This window comes from Arvicola amphibius, chromosome 2 (assembly GCF_903992535.2).
Source record: "Arvicola amphibius chromosome 2, mArvAmp1.2, whole genome shotgun sequence".
Classification (NCBI taxonomy): domain Eukaryota; kingdom Metazoa; phylum Chordata; class Mammalia; order Rodentia; family Cricetidae; genus Arvicola; species Arvicola amphibius.
Genome location: NC_052048.2, coordinates 3,821,348 through 3,835,779, shown reverse-complemented (window position 1 = coordinate 3,835,779; position 14,432 = coordinate 3,821,348). Strand labels below are relative to the sequence as shown.

General features: G+C 46.3%; 1 protein-coding gene across 1 annotated transcript in view; it reads right to left on the bottom strand.

Moving 5' to 3' along the window:
• Itpr2 (inositol 1,4,5-trisphosphate receptor type 2) overlaps positions 1–14,432 on the bottom strand; it is a 391,594-nt gene that overhangs the window by 350,370 nt on the left and 26,792 nt on the right. The window contains 1 exon segment of the mRNA XM_038317812.2: positions 11,444–11,514. Within this exon segment, the coding sequence (XP_038173740.1) occupies positions 11,444–11,514 (71 nt within the window).

Here is a 14,432-nt window from a genome sequence, read left to right as displayed (position 1 = left end):
GTATCTTGTTCAGTTTGCTGCTGTTTCTCCCCCAAGCAGAGGCAGCCACCCTCCTGGTTTTTCTCTCCCAATAAATCTCTTCTGAGAAATTTGTTGTGTAGTGTGACTTTGTGGTATTCTTTGGTTCCTGGCTGCCAGGATACCTTTCCATCTGAGCTGTGCTAACATGGATAAACACAAGGCCCCACTCCTAGAAAAACAGCTAAAGTTAATTCATGGCTGCCGAGAACGAGAGAGAATCCATTTCTCTAGAATGTGTTCCTGGTAGGTTCTGTAGTCCCAGGTCCCCAGTCCACCTGGGGGTGGGGTGCGAGCAATATTAAGGAAAAGGAGAAATGAATTTGTGAGTTGGGACACAATAGAAGTTGAAGCAGGAAGAAAGAGTTGAAAAACATGTAAATGTATGAAAGGATAAAAAATAATTTAAATTTAAAATAATAATAAACATGTATGTAACACTGTCCCCCCACTGGATACATGTTTATGCATGCTAAGGAGAATGTAAGAACTGAGCTAATTCAACCTTTCATAATATGCCTGTGGTGGAGTTGGAGAAATGGCTCAACAGTTAAGAACACCTGCTATTCTTGCAGAATAAATCCAGTTCAGTACACCTGAGTGACCTCACAACCACCTGTCGCTGCAGCTCCAGAGGCTCCAAAACCCTTTTCAGGCCTCCACAGGCACTCAGAATGCACGCACACACACACACACACACACACACACACACACACACACACACACCATTATAAATAAATCTTTTAAAATGTTTAATTATCTTATTATTTTATATGAATGGGTGTGCTGCCCACATGTATGTCTGTGTACCACATGGGCACCTGGCATCCTCGGAGACTAGGAGAAGATGCTGTAGTCCCGTGGAACTGGAGTTGCAGATGGCTGTGAGCTGCTTGTGGGTGCTGAGAATCTAACTCAGGATCTATGGAGAAGCATTGGGTGCTGAGAATCTAACCCAGGATCTATGGAGAAGCATCCTGTGTCCTTAACCGCTGAGCCATCATCTCTCCAGCCCCCAAACAAATCTTTTTAAACATGCCTATAATATGGTAATTTTAGAGGGGCTCTTCAAAATGTTATTTAATTTGTGCCAGCTTGATCACCTAGCAACTATTAAACCGTTGACCTAAATAAGTCATGGGCGTCATATGGCTTGTTTCTCCGAATTGCAACATTCTCTCCAAATTGAAACATTTGCCCCAGGAGTCCCAGGTATAAACAGGAGGTAAATTGAAGTCCAGGTACCAGAAGAAAATCAGAGCCTGGAAGATTCTTCAGGGTCCATCCCAACATTATAAAAAGGCTTAAACGTTTGCTGAGGCTGGAGACCCTGAGCAGCCAAACTGCAGAAAGAGCAATATTACTAGTGGCCACCTGTGCCAGGATGGATTTTCTGGGGATGTAGCTACTTCCAAGCTTTCCCTACTCCTTGCAAAGGGTCTTTCACCCATCCTCCTGTGAGTAGCCCCAGTGAAAACTCACTGGTCCACCAAACTGAACACTGACACAGCAGTTACTTTGTGGACTCCCATCTGGGGCGAGTGGACATGCGTGCTGCTGTCTCCCCAGTCTGTCCCACAACCATCGGAACAGTTTGGGGGTTGTTTTGAAAGGGGGGGGGTTGGGATTTCTGTTACAGCAGATAATGAAATTTTATTAAAATATGGTTCGCTAGACAGGATTAAATAATTTAACGGTATAAAGCAATTAGAAAATCAGGTGACATACAATGAGGACTAGGTAAATATTGTTGTTGATGGGTCTTTTGTTATCATCCATTGTTGATTCACTGACGATCACCTGCCTCCCCCCAACCAGATCTGTGGGGGTTGCATCTCTGGTACACTCAATAGAACAGTGGGGCTCGCACAACCCCTCACGGTTCAAGGAGGCATCAAGATGCTGCCATGCACACCAGTCATTCCCACGAGATAATAGCAGCAGTGAACAGAGCACGTACTCCTGAGAGCTGTCCTCTGAGCTAGGCAGTAATAATCGTCTCTGAATTGCTTTCATGAAAAGTTGCACTGTCGGCCTGAAATCCCAGGTGTCCCTCCCTCGGGTCCAATCCTCCCAAGAGAAGTGCAACCTACTGAGGAGCACGGGCTACACTGAAAACAGGAAGCTAGAAACCTCCATCCTCCCACAACACCTCCACCAAGGCTTTCTAATTTCACCCTTATCTCTTCCTACCTTGAGTTCTAATTATTTGTAAACATCTCTTATCTCCCTCATTAGATTATAAACTCCCTGAGAACCACAGTTATCTCCAACCTGTCTAGATAGTGTGCTATGGAGAGATGATCCACGATGGTACAGCTGTTGACTGTCTCCAACACAGTTTAGCAGGGAAGGTCATAACCTTATTGACTTATTGCATGACCGTAAGCATGGAATTCCCATGCTAAAGAATGGCATACATTTTGGCAAAACAGGGTGGCACTAGATCATGTGAGATCACACACAAAAAGACCATTTTAAGCACTCAGAGCTGAGAATTTCCATATTTAACCTTTTTAAAAAAGGACTTGTTTTGGAGCGGGAGAGATGGTCCAGCGCCATCTCAAAATGCTGGCTCCACCTGCAGAGGCCCCAGAATCCGTTCCCAAAGCCCATCCTGAGTGGCTCACAACCACCTGTAACTCCAGCTCCAAGAGATCCAACCCTCTCTTCTGGCCTCTGCGGGCACTGCACACACGGTGCAGACACACATCGGTAAACCCTCATATACACAAACCTTTACAAAAGAAAAAGATTTGTTCTTAATTATGCACATTTGTGTGATGGAGGACTCTCATTGGTTAATAAAGAAACTGCCTTGGCTTTTTGATAGAGCAGGATTTAGATAGGTGGAGTAGACAGAACAGGAAGAAGGAAGTGAGGCAGATGGCTCAGACAGTCGCCATGCCTCTCCTCTCCGAGACGGATGCAGGTTAAGATCTCTCCTGGTAAGCCACCACTCGTGGTGCTACACAGATTAGTAGAAATGGGTTAACCAAGTAGCCAGTAAGAGGCTAGAGCTAATGGGCCAGGCAGTGTTTAAATGAATACAGTTTGTGTGTTGTTATTTCAGGGCATAAGCTAGCTATGCGGGAGCCGGGCGGGATGAAAAGCAGGCCTGCCCGCAGCTCATTACCTAATACATTTGTGTGGTCCGTGGAGGTCAGAAGAGTATGTCAGGTTCTCTAGAGCCAGAGTTAACAAGTAGTTGTGAAACCACTCGTGTGGTTGCTGGGAACCAAACTCAGGCCTTCTACAAGTGGGTTTGACTACCAAGCCAGCCCCCAAACTCTCTATTGCAGTGTTAGCTATTAAAATGCCCAGATTGTGATATTTATTCAGTACTTAGTAGGAATTTAGACCAATAATTTCACGTGCAGCTTGAAAGGAGACTGTGACACGTGAACTTACGAGGAGTTTATTTTTATTTATTGTCCATTGTACATGTGTGCATGAACATACGACATGAGTTTATTCTTTATTTATCATCCGTTGTACATGTGTGTATGAATGTACGACATGAGTCTATGTTTTATTTGCCAGCTGTCCATGTGTGCATGACGTGGCTGTATGGCTGCAGCTGCATACTCCACAGCACACATGTGGAGGTCAGAGGACAGCTTTCAGGAGTTGGTTCCTGCCTTCAGCCTTGCTGAGGTAGGATCTCTCATTTCTGCACTAATGTGCTCCAGGCTAACCCCTTCATGCTTCCAGGCAATCCTCCTGTCTCTGCCTCCCCCCATAAGAGTGGCGGATCACAGAGCTTCCACATCCAGATGGGTGTTTTTTATTTGTTTTATTCTCCAAGATACGGTTTTTCTGTGTAACAGCCCTAGCTGTAACTAGAACTCACTCTGTAGACCAGGTTGGCTCTGAACTCACAGAGATCCACCTGCCTCTGCCTCCCGAGTGCTGGGATTGAAGGTGTGCACCACCACAGCCCTGCCACACTGAGATTTTTATGGGTCCCAGGGATCAAACCAAGGGGGTAAGCCTCTCCAGCAAACATCTGTACTCATGGAACCATCTTTCTAGCCTCCCACTGCTTACTCATGGGGGGGGGGGTAATTAAACTTAACATTTAAATCTACAACTTAATCAAAGTTCATGCAGTGTTCATCACCTTTTAGACACACAATTCACTGTAAGACTTTCAACAATTTATGAAACTTCCAAACAGCCCTTTCCTTACCACTCAAAACCACAAGAACCTTCTTTTAATGGACACTAAGTGCTTTAGATTTATTTATTTTACTCTGTGTGTGTGGGTGCTTTGCCTACATGTATGTGCCGGTGCTCATGGTCAGAAGAAGGCATTGGATTCCCTAGAACTGGAGTTACAGATGTTTGGGAGAAACCACGTGGTTACTGAGAGACGCCAGTGCTCTTAACCACTGGGCCATCCCTCTAGCACTAGAAAATGCACAATTTCTATAATCCTGGGTAACTTCATGGGAGAAAAACCGGCACGGGAATCCACTTCTCACACTTAGCTCTTCTCTGAGGTCTCACTGAAGAAAGTAACAAACTCATCGTTATCCCATTTCCACCGCCGACTGGGAGTTTAGGGATAGGGGATCAGCTGCAGGCAGCAATTGTCAGGGTGGCTTCCACAAATGCCCGGAACCTACAGTCAGGCTGACACCCATGAAGAATGCTTAAAGGTCCTAGTACAGATGCAGGCAGCTGTCGGTCTGAACACCAAATCATTACACCAGAGTTGGTTCAGTGAAAAATGGAAGGGAGGCATTCCCTTAATCTGCACGTATAGTCTCCAAGACCAAGATGGCATCTCCCTAGAATAAACTCAACTGTGTTCAGTCTTTGGTACATATAAAGTGTCAACCTAACCAACAGGGACTTTGGCAGAAAATAAGCAAGACCATGTGACGGCCAGAGGATCCCTGAGGAACCTGCAGCTGCAGCATATAAAAGAATTGAAACAGATCAAGACCATAGGAGAAAGAAGCTGCAGATAATCACAAATCACATGAGACAAATACGTAATGCAGGAGGGGTTCAGACTCCCTTGTGAAGCTGTGAACAAGAGGTAGAATTTCCAGGCAAGCAAAGTTCAAAGATCTGGAGGGTGGTGAACCTTGGCTCTGGTTTCAGCTCTGCCTCAAAGGTCAGTGACCTTATGATGGCTGCAAGACCTCATTTCCCATAGATTTCGGAAGTCCAAATCCAGATAGCTGCAATCTCTGCGGACAGACGAAAGAAGCCTAGGGAGCCTGAAGCATGAAGTATCAAACGCTCAATAAATTAGGCTAGTTGATTTCAATCCTGAAACAGTTTGTCTTTGTGTGCGAAGAGAAAAGGACTCAACACTAAGCTCAGCATGGTGGACGTTCCGATAATCCCTCAAAAGAAGTCCAAACCGGCTCCCTAGCAAGTTTGAGGGCAGACTGGGAAACCTGAGACCCTGTCTCAAAATAAAAATAAAAAAAATGATATGAATGCTAAATCTGAAGGACTTCCACAAGGCAACTGTTGGGTTGATGGAGGCAGTGAGTGTATGGGTTTTCTAACACAAGAGTGCTAGAACTAGAAAAGACTGGTGTGCTCAGCAACATAAAAAGTCAACCACCTGGGGCCTGAGGTGATGGTTCTGTGGTAAAGAGCCTGCCACACATGCTTGAAGAGCAGAATTCAGATCCCCAGCTCCCATGTAAAAAGCTGGGGTGACCATGTCCTTATATAACTGGGGACAGTTGGCCTCAGGGACAAAGGTCAACTGGACTGTCTAGAATGAGGGGCTCCAGGTTCATAGAGAGACCCTGTCTCAAAGAAGACATCTCATACTAACTTCTGACTTCACACGCACACACGTACACATGCACACACGCTTGCATACATGCATGTGCACGCATGTACACATTGTCTTCATTGGTGTGCCTGAGTGTGTAACCTCCATGAATGAAGGCAAAGGGAAGGCCATGCCTGCAAAACATCCTCTGTAGTCACTGGAAAAGGAAGCAGGTAAAGACTTTGTTAGTGGTCATACCCAAGCCCCCAATTTTTTGCCACCTGATGTTTTCATTGCACAGAGCAGAAATTCTTCCTTTAAATTCCAGGTCCTGAGCACCATGACTTATGACCTCTAAACATCTGTTGCTTGCCAGGCGTGGCCCTGTGATAGGCTTGGTGGGTTATGAAACAGGCATGGGTCAACAACTTCAGGATCTCAAGAGCTGGAACATTCTAGTTCAAAAAGTCCAACACTGTGGAGAACCTGATTAGTCAGGGGCCACCGCCTCTCTCCTTGGCCCTCCTGGGGACAGGCTCCCCTGGGGACAGGCTGCTTGGCTTCACCTTCATGTCTCTGTCTCCTCACCCCTAGGGTCACAGAAGGACACGTAAGCCAGCGTCTTCTCCTGACTCAAAAGGACCATACAGTGGCTAACACAGATTTTTCAGAAAAAGAAGAAATACAAAGGGGAGATAGGAAGGAAACACTCTAAAGCCATAAATGAAAGTAACTCTCTTCACAGAACACAAGGAATGTGAAATTGTACATCAAAACACAAGACTAGTAATAACCATGTTGACACCATGACCTGTGTGGTACAGGGACGTGCACATGACCTCTGAGGTATGCGTCCCCAGACTTTAACCCCCAGCCAAACCTGTAAGCAAAACACCACAAAGAGCCAAACCAAAAGAAAGTCAATAAATGTTTGGCTGTACTCTTCAAAAGTACCAAGGGCAAGAGCAATAAAGACTGAAGAAGCGTTGCAACCCTGAGAAATTGGAAAGGACAAGGTGACCAAATACAGCAGGGATCGTGGGAAAAACGGAGGAGTAAGAAAACAAAACAGTATAATCCAAGTGAGGTCTGGAATTTAGTAACCAGCAGCACACACGGCAAATTCTCAGTGTGGACAGATGACGTGTGAGCTGCTTTCCATCACTGTCAGCCGGCTGGGTTTGGAGTCACCTAGGAGACTGGGCGAGTCTGCGAGTGTGTGACTGAGGAAGGAGACACGGCCTGAATGCGGCTCGCCCCAGAATAATAAAGCTGAGACAGACAGCCAACAAAGCACCCGCAGTTCCCTTTTCTTTGCTTCCTAACCTGCCCAGATGTGAGCAAGCACCCAGCAACTCCTGCTCATGGCCCAAAGCTGTTCCTACCATCACGCCTTCCCTGACTCCACAAGCCATGAGCCCGAGGAAGCCCTTCCTTCCTGGATGGGTTTCTTCTCAGGCATTTGGCCACAACAATGTGAAGCCCAGCTGATACCCAAGTATCTGAGAACCAGAAGAGGGTGGGTTTCTGCTGTGCACACATCTTTATCACAGATCATTTTTTAAAAACAAAGAAAGCCAGGCATGGTGTCACACACCTGTAATCCCAACACTTGGGAGGTGGAGACAGGAGGAGCATCAAAGTTCAAGGACATTCTGAGCTACGTAGGAAATTCAAGGTGACTCTGCCCCACCCAAGACCCTAAATAAAAAAAAATATATATATATCAAAATCAAGTAGGTTGAATAAATATAACAAAGAATCTGATTAGCACAGGATCTTAGCTTCTGTAACACAAAGCCACTCTGTTCTCCTTTACAGTATTGTCCTTGCATGATTCCTTGTGAAGCTAACTGTGCAGGAGGCTGTAAGGACATTGGTTTTCTCTGCTGACAAGGCAACTGTGATGTCATTGTCCTCCAAGCCAAACCGCCACCTTCCTCATCAGATCAGCTGTGCCGGCTTGAAGATCATCACAGTAGGTGTGACGGACTGCAGGCTGGCGGGATGCAGACTTACGGGCTGCAGACTAGCAGGCTCCAGACTGGCAGGCTGCAGACTGATGGGCTGCAGAAAGACTGACTGCATACTGGTGTCCTGCAGACACTCATCAGAGAGGGAGCTGGTGGGAGGGTCATTGAACCCTTGCCTGAGCAGCCAGCTAGTGCACATATTTCTGTCCTAATGGCACACGGCCTCAGGGTGTCAAGGAGACGTTTGAGTACACACACAAGCTGAGGAAGACTGAAGGCGGGGAACTCCGTCTACACAGACATGGGGGAGTCATCCACGCTTGATGCAGCCCTACCTTGGCAGGACTTTAAGTCACCCACACTCCCACTAGTGACCCCTCCCCATGCTCTGTGCGTAATTTCAGTAAACTCATCGGTTCCCCAGGGAGAAGTCTGGGTTTGCCACTGGAACTTTGGAAGGAAGGAGTAGACATTGCCTAGACCCTCTCCAAAGGTAAAAGTTGTCATGACATAGCCACAGGAAACTTCACAATTGTGCACAGTTGGAGAAATCATTACTTTAGCCAATTTGGAACTTTAGTTCCAAAAAAGCTAATTTCTCTAGAAATCAGAGGAATTGAGCTGGAGTCACATTGCACTGCTGAACAGGGAAAACTGTTTAACTTGAGAATAGCATACGCCCGACTGACGGAGAGGAACCTAGGGGATGATGGCTCCTGTCCCTTCACAGCAGCTAAGAAAGAAACAGTGCAGTTCTGAGAGCTCAGCAGAGCAGTCTGGACATGCTGAGCTCGTGAGTCAGCTCTGGGAACCTGCAATGGCTGTTATAGCTGAAGAGGAGGCAGGAGAGACAGACACAGGCAGTGACAAAGGCGGGCAGAGCTGCAACAACAAGCCGCCCAAGGCTGACCGGCAGCGTTTGGGAAAGTTTGCTCTTGGCCGCTGGGGAAACCAGCACAGAGTGAGTCAAATTCAGAGACTTGGGCTCTGGGCTCTGCCAGGATGAGAATCCATAAATCATAGAGAAGAGTTGGGGTTTCAGACAAGGGGATCTCTGGGTCTTGACAAGAAAGGATATCACCCATTTCTGGTGATAAGTGGAGAGACAGGGGGGTTAGTTTTAAAGTGGAAGCAGGAACCAAGAGCCAGTCAGCAGGGTGGTGAGCTAAGTCAGACTACAGGGTAGCCAGGCTCCAGCTCGGAATGATTGACACCTTGAAGCCCTGCCCACCGGATAACAAGGGCCCAGGCATCTGACCTATTTGCCTCTGGGGCACAGAGTTGTTAGCTCTGGCTCTTCAGGTTCTCCAGAGTAGCCCACACTTGCACACAACCTGCTCTGTGGCAAGGGAAAGTCCCCGGAGGACGGGGGAATCTGGGTGCTGAAACCCAGAGCACAAAGACTCGGGACATCCCTGGGAACCAAGTTTGATCTTACGGTCCAGAGAGAGCTTGGCTATCTCAGCCCACGGTATCCAATGGCCCTTTACAGCAGGGAAAAAGGGGTTTTCTATGGGTAAAATTCAATGACTAAGAAACAAAAATAAAATGAAAAGAATTCTGCCCCAGAAGAGGGTCAGGTGGAAGGAGTAGGGCTAAACATGCTTAATAGAAACTCGCTTTGTTTTTTTTTATTATAACTTGACTACATTTGTATAATAACAAAGGCAGCTGCAATGGCCGTCCCTGAGAAGACGGAAAGGCTAACAAACCCTTCCCAGAGGGCATTGTTCTTACTATCCAGCTCAGCTCTCCTGGGACAGTGGCAGACGTCCTCGGACAGGTGGCCCACTTTAGATGACAATACAGCCCTCAGACAAGGCAGTCAGCCTCTCCCCACTACAAACACTGCGTTGTCCCAGTCTGCCTTGTAGACTGTTCTCTTTGGAGCCTTCTAAACAGGACTCCAACAGCACAGGAGACAGAGCAAGAACGATGAAACTGAACTCCAAAAAGCTGAGAAGCTGCCACATCAGCAGAAGGGACAGAATGGAGGACACTCCTGGTCAGCCACACCTCAGACAGGGAAGTTAAAATTTAGAATATAGAAAGAACTGTGTGCTGGCTAGTTTTATGTCAACTTGACAGAAGTTAGGATCATCGGAAGAGAAAGGACCCTCAATTGAGAAAATGCCTCCATAAGATGGGGCCCGTAGGATATTTTCTTAATTAGTGATTGATGTGGATGGGCTCAGCCCACTGTGGGTGGTGTCATCCCCGGGCTGGTGGTTCTGGATTCTAAAAAAAAAAAATACAGCTACCATATGTAGCAGCTGTCCACTCCTGGCTTTATGTCCAGAGGACTCTATAGCCTCCAACAGAGATGCTTGGACATCCATGTTTATTGCTGGTGTGTTCACAATACCCATGAAATGGAGATTCCAGGTACCCGTCTGTCAACAGATGAATGGATGATGAGATGTGGCATATATACACAACGAAATTTTACTCTGTTGTAAACCAAATGAAATTATGCCTCCATCAGATCAGCCTCTAAGCAAGACTCTGGAGCATTATCTTAACTAGTAGTTGGTGTGCGAGGGACCAGCCTACTTTAAACAGTGCTACCCCTGGCCAGAGGTGGGCCTGAGCTGTAGAAGAAAGCAGGCTAAGCAAGCCACGGGGAGCAAGCCAGGGAGCATGCCCCTCCATGGCCTCTGCTTCAGCCCTGAATTCCTTCCGTGATGGATGTGGCCAAGAGTTGTGACCTAAAATAGACCCCTTCCTCCCAAAGATGCTTTCAGGCAAAGCCTGGCACGTGGTGATGCAAGACCTGGTCTTACAGAGTGAGCTCCAGGACGGTCAGGTGGTTATATGGAGAGAGCCTGGAGAGAGAGAGAGAGAGAGAGAGAGAGAGAGAGAGAGAGAGAGAGGAGAGATAGAGAGAGGGAGGGAGGGAGGGAGGGAGGGAGGGAGGGAGGGAGGGAGAGAGGAAGAAGGAGGAGGAGGAGGAGGAAGAGGAAGGAAGGAAGGAAGGAAGAAAGAAAGAAAGAAAGAAAGAAAGAAAGAAAGAAAGAAAGAAAGAAACTAAGAAAAGAAACTAAGAAAAGAAACCTAAGCGAGACACTCCCAGTCAGAAAGATCACTACCATATGTTCGCTCTTACATGCAGAGCCTAGCTTTTAATGTTTGTATGTTGCTGTAATGTTGTTTTAGTTACTACTTTTTGTTTTCTAAAATGTTCTACAGGTCCCATTAATCCTTTTGCAACAGCCAAATTCTAATCAACCTGCTGCCGCAACTGGTTTCTCAGTCAAGGAAACCATGAAGCTGCTTCTAAGAGTTCACTTGGAACAGAGTTAACTAACAACAGTTAGTTACCTAGCGTCGTGTGGCTGTAACAGCCACATTCATGTAACATGGGACTTCCATAAAGATAATCAACATGCCACCAGCAAAACACTGTACCATCTACAATAGGACTGCCACAGGAATCTATGAATAAAGAGCATTTAGTTCTTATGAACTGGTTTGAGGAAGTCATCTTTCATGGTTAATTGTCAGGGTCTCTTGTCAGCATATAGAAGTCACATTGCAAAACAAACTCAGATCACAGATCCCTCACAGTTCAACAACAACAAAAACCTATGGGGGAGCTGGAAGTGATCTTCCGTTAAACACTGAGTATAATTTTAACATTATTACCTAAGACACAAAATAACCTGCCCTCTTAGGTCACACTGTCTTCAATTTTTTTTCTTACCTCGGAACTTCTTGGGTGGGTTGGCAAGGTCCCCTGCCTCTGGGTGCACCACGCAGCGGTCATCCACCAGCCTAGAAGGAAGGAATGTTTACATTGTTAGCATCATCATCACACTCAGAATCCACACTCTGCACAAGGACACCGGGTAAATATTTACAGTTGGAATACTCAGAAACTTTTGAGAATCCTAGATTCACAAAAAGATCTGGTTGTGGAAAGAACAGGAAGCGTTAAGTGGTGGGGAACCTGTTAGTTCAGCTATGATACGACCTTGGCAGCCACCAAGAGTTAAGGGAATGCCCTGGCCCTTAGGATGGTGTGGAATAAGCACCAGCCGATCATCAAGGTTGCACATATATATTTAAAATAACAGGCCTAAAATCAAGCCAGCCAGTGTTCCCCCAAGCATGGGGAGGGGAGGGGCTCACAAGGCCCCACCCTTAACTGGAGAGCTTTTAGCAGGAGATAGCTGCTGAGAACTAGAGTCATTTTTATTCAGAGGTGCAGCCTAGCAGGCTGCCCCTGCTGGAGTAGATGGCCCATACTCTTGCACAATTACTGGGAAGCACTAAGTGCCTCAGCAGGTAATACGAGGATGGAATGGCATTGGGGAGAAGACACAGAGACAGACGGATGTGAGGGGAGGAGCAAGGACAGGCTATGATCTAAATATATTGCATTTGTGTATGAAATTCCCAAAGAAGAAATAATTTAATATGTACATGTACATATACACACACCTCTCCATGTGTACATATAGAAATACAGAGGGCTGGAGAGATGGCCCGAGAGGCTAAGAGTGCTTCCTGCTCTTGTACAAGACCTGGATTTGATTCCCAGCACCCTCATGGTTGCTCACAACTTTTTGTGACTCCAGCTCTGGTTGTGGCAAATCTGACGCCTCTTCTGGCACACTCAGGCTCCTGAACACACATGCACACATACAAACACTCTGTAACATATACATATACATAAAATGAATAATTTTTAATGGGACACAGCAAAATATTAAGAGTGGTCAGGGGCCAGGTGTGACAGCGCACGCCTGCTAGGAATATTATTTTAAGGTATTTTGCTTTTGTTTATGTTGCATTTTTTAAACTCTGTGAAGCTGTGATACTTTACCTGTCTCAAACACCTGATGGTCTAATAAAGGTCTGAATGGCCAATAGCGAGGTAGGAGGATAAGTGGAGGTGGCAGGCAGAGAGAATAAATCAGAGGATTAAACTGGGAGAAGGGAGAAGGGGTTCTGGAGAAGTAGTCTGAAATGGAAGAGGACTTCAGGGGCCAGCCACCCAGCTACACAGCAATGCACGGAGTAAGAGTAAGGTTTCAAGAAGAGAACAGGAAAAACTCAGAGGCCAAAGAGTAGATGGGATAGTATATGTTGAGAAAAGCAGTCAAGAAACAAGCCAAGCTAAGGCTGGATGTTTATAAATAAGAAAAAGACTCCGTGTGTCATTCATCTGGGAGCTGGGTGGCACCCCCAAAAGAGTCCAAAGAGTATGACATCACATTACTGCACACGCCTTTATTTCCAGCAGTTAGGAAACAGAGGTAGGTGGATCTCTGTGAGCTTGAGGCAAGCCTGGGCTACATAGAGAGTTAATGATACCCTGTCTCCAGAGGAAAAAACAAAAGCTGTCAGATTAGCCCCCGCTTTTCGGAGCCTCTCACTCATGTTTAGGTGACTATGTAGGTGTGGCTCTAGGACCCACTCAGGTCATATGAGCATGAGGTGGTCGTGACACTCAGCTTTCATCTTAACGTTGGTCACCCACCAAACCATAAAAGAAGGGTGAGGATATCTACCTGGTGTCAGTGCTAGGAGGGCTAAGCCGTCAACTGCCATTGCTGACGCGTTCTAAACCCTCCTAGAAGCTCGAGAGCCTTTTTTACGCTCCACAGCGTGCTCCACTTCAGAAAAGAGCGGGGGCCACAGCAGGAGCTCCCTAGTGCCACCTAAATTAACAACTCCCTCGTAAGCTACAGAAATACGTTTTGAACCTATTGAAAGTTTTATGAGTGTTTCTAGGACAATCCCAAGAAGGGGTGGCTGCACGCCCTCTTCTGCTCACAAGGGAGTCTAACTCAGATCGAGTGCCTGACCTCTCTCAGGCCTGGCTGGCAGTGTTGCCATAATACCATGAGGATGTGCCAGTTAGATGCACATGTGGAATTCTCCCAGAGGAAGGTGTGCAAGTGGCGGCTAGCCTTCTCACCCTTTCTCATCCTGGTATTAGCCAGAATCTTCCGAATGCATCATTTCCATTCACTTTGGCTGAAAATCACATAAAACTTTGGTTCCTGGCTTTTTTAGTTACCAAAAGAATCTATTTTTAGACCATCAGATTTTTTTCCCTATGAGATAAGATTTCCATGGGGAAGGGGTGATCAAGCAGTAGCATGCATGGGCAGAGATATAATCCATGTTTATTGAGTATGGATATCTATCTATGCGCATCATTTATACTAGTTACTACCATGGTTGACACAAGCTGCCGGGCAGGCAGAAGCACCTGTGGGGTCTTTAGATGGTGCTTTCTTAGAAATGGGAAGTTAAGCCGGGTGGTGTTGGCTCACGCCTTTAATCTCAGCACTCGGGAGGCAGAGGCAGGTGAATCTCTGTGAGTTCAAGGCCAGCCTGGTCTACAAGAGCTAGTTCCAGGACAAGCACCAAAAGCTACAGAGAAACCCTGTCTCGAAAAACCAAAAAAAGAGAAAAGAAAGAAAAGAAAAGAAAAGAAAAGAAAAGAAAAGAAAAAGAAAAAGAAAAAGAAATGGGGAGTTGGATTGTGCCAAGAGGGAGCAACCCTAACTACTTCCCAATCTGACTTGAGTTCCTGACATTGCATTGGAAAGGCTTCGAGCAGCCCTGAGCATATCACAGCATTAAACAGAATGCTGAGAAAGAAAGGACAGGTTCTCTGAGGAGCCAAGACCTGTTTATAATTCAAAACATAACAACAACAAAAACAGCTTTACTTA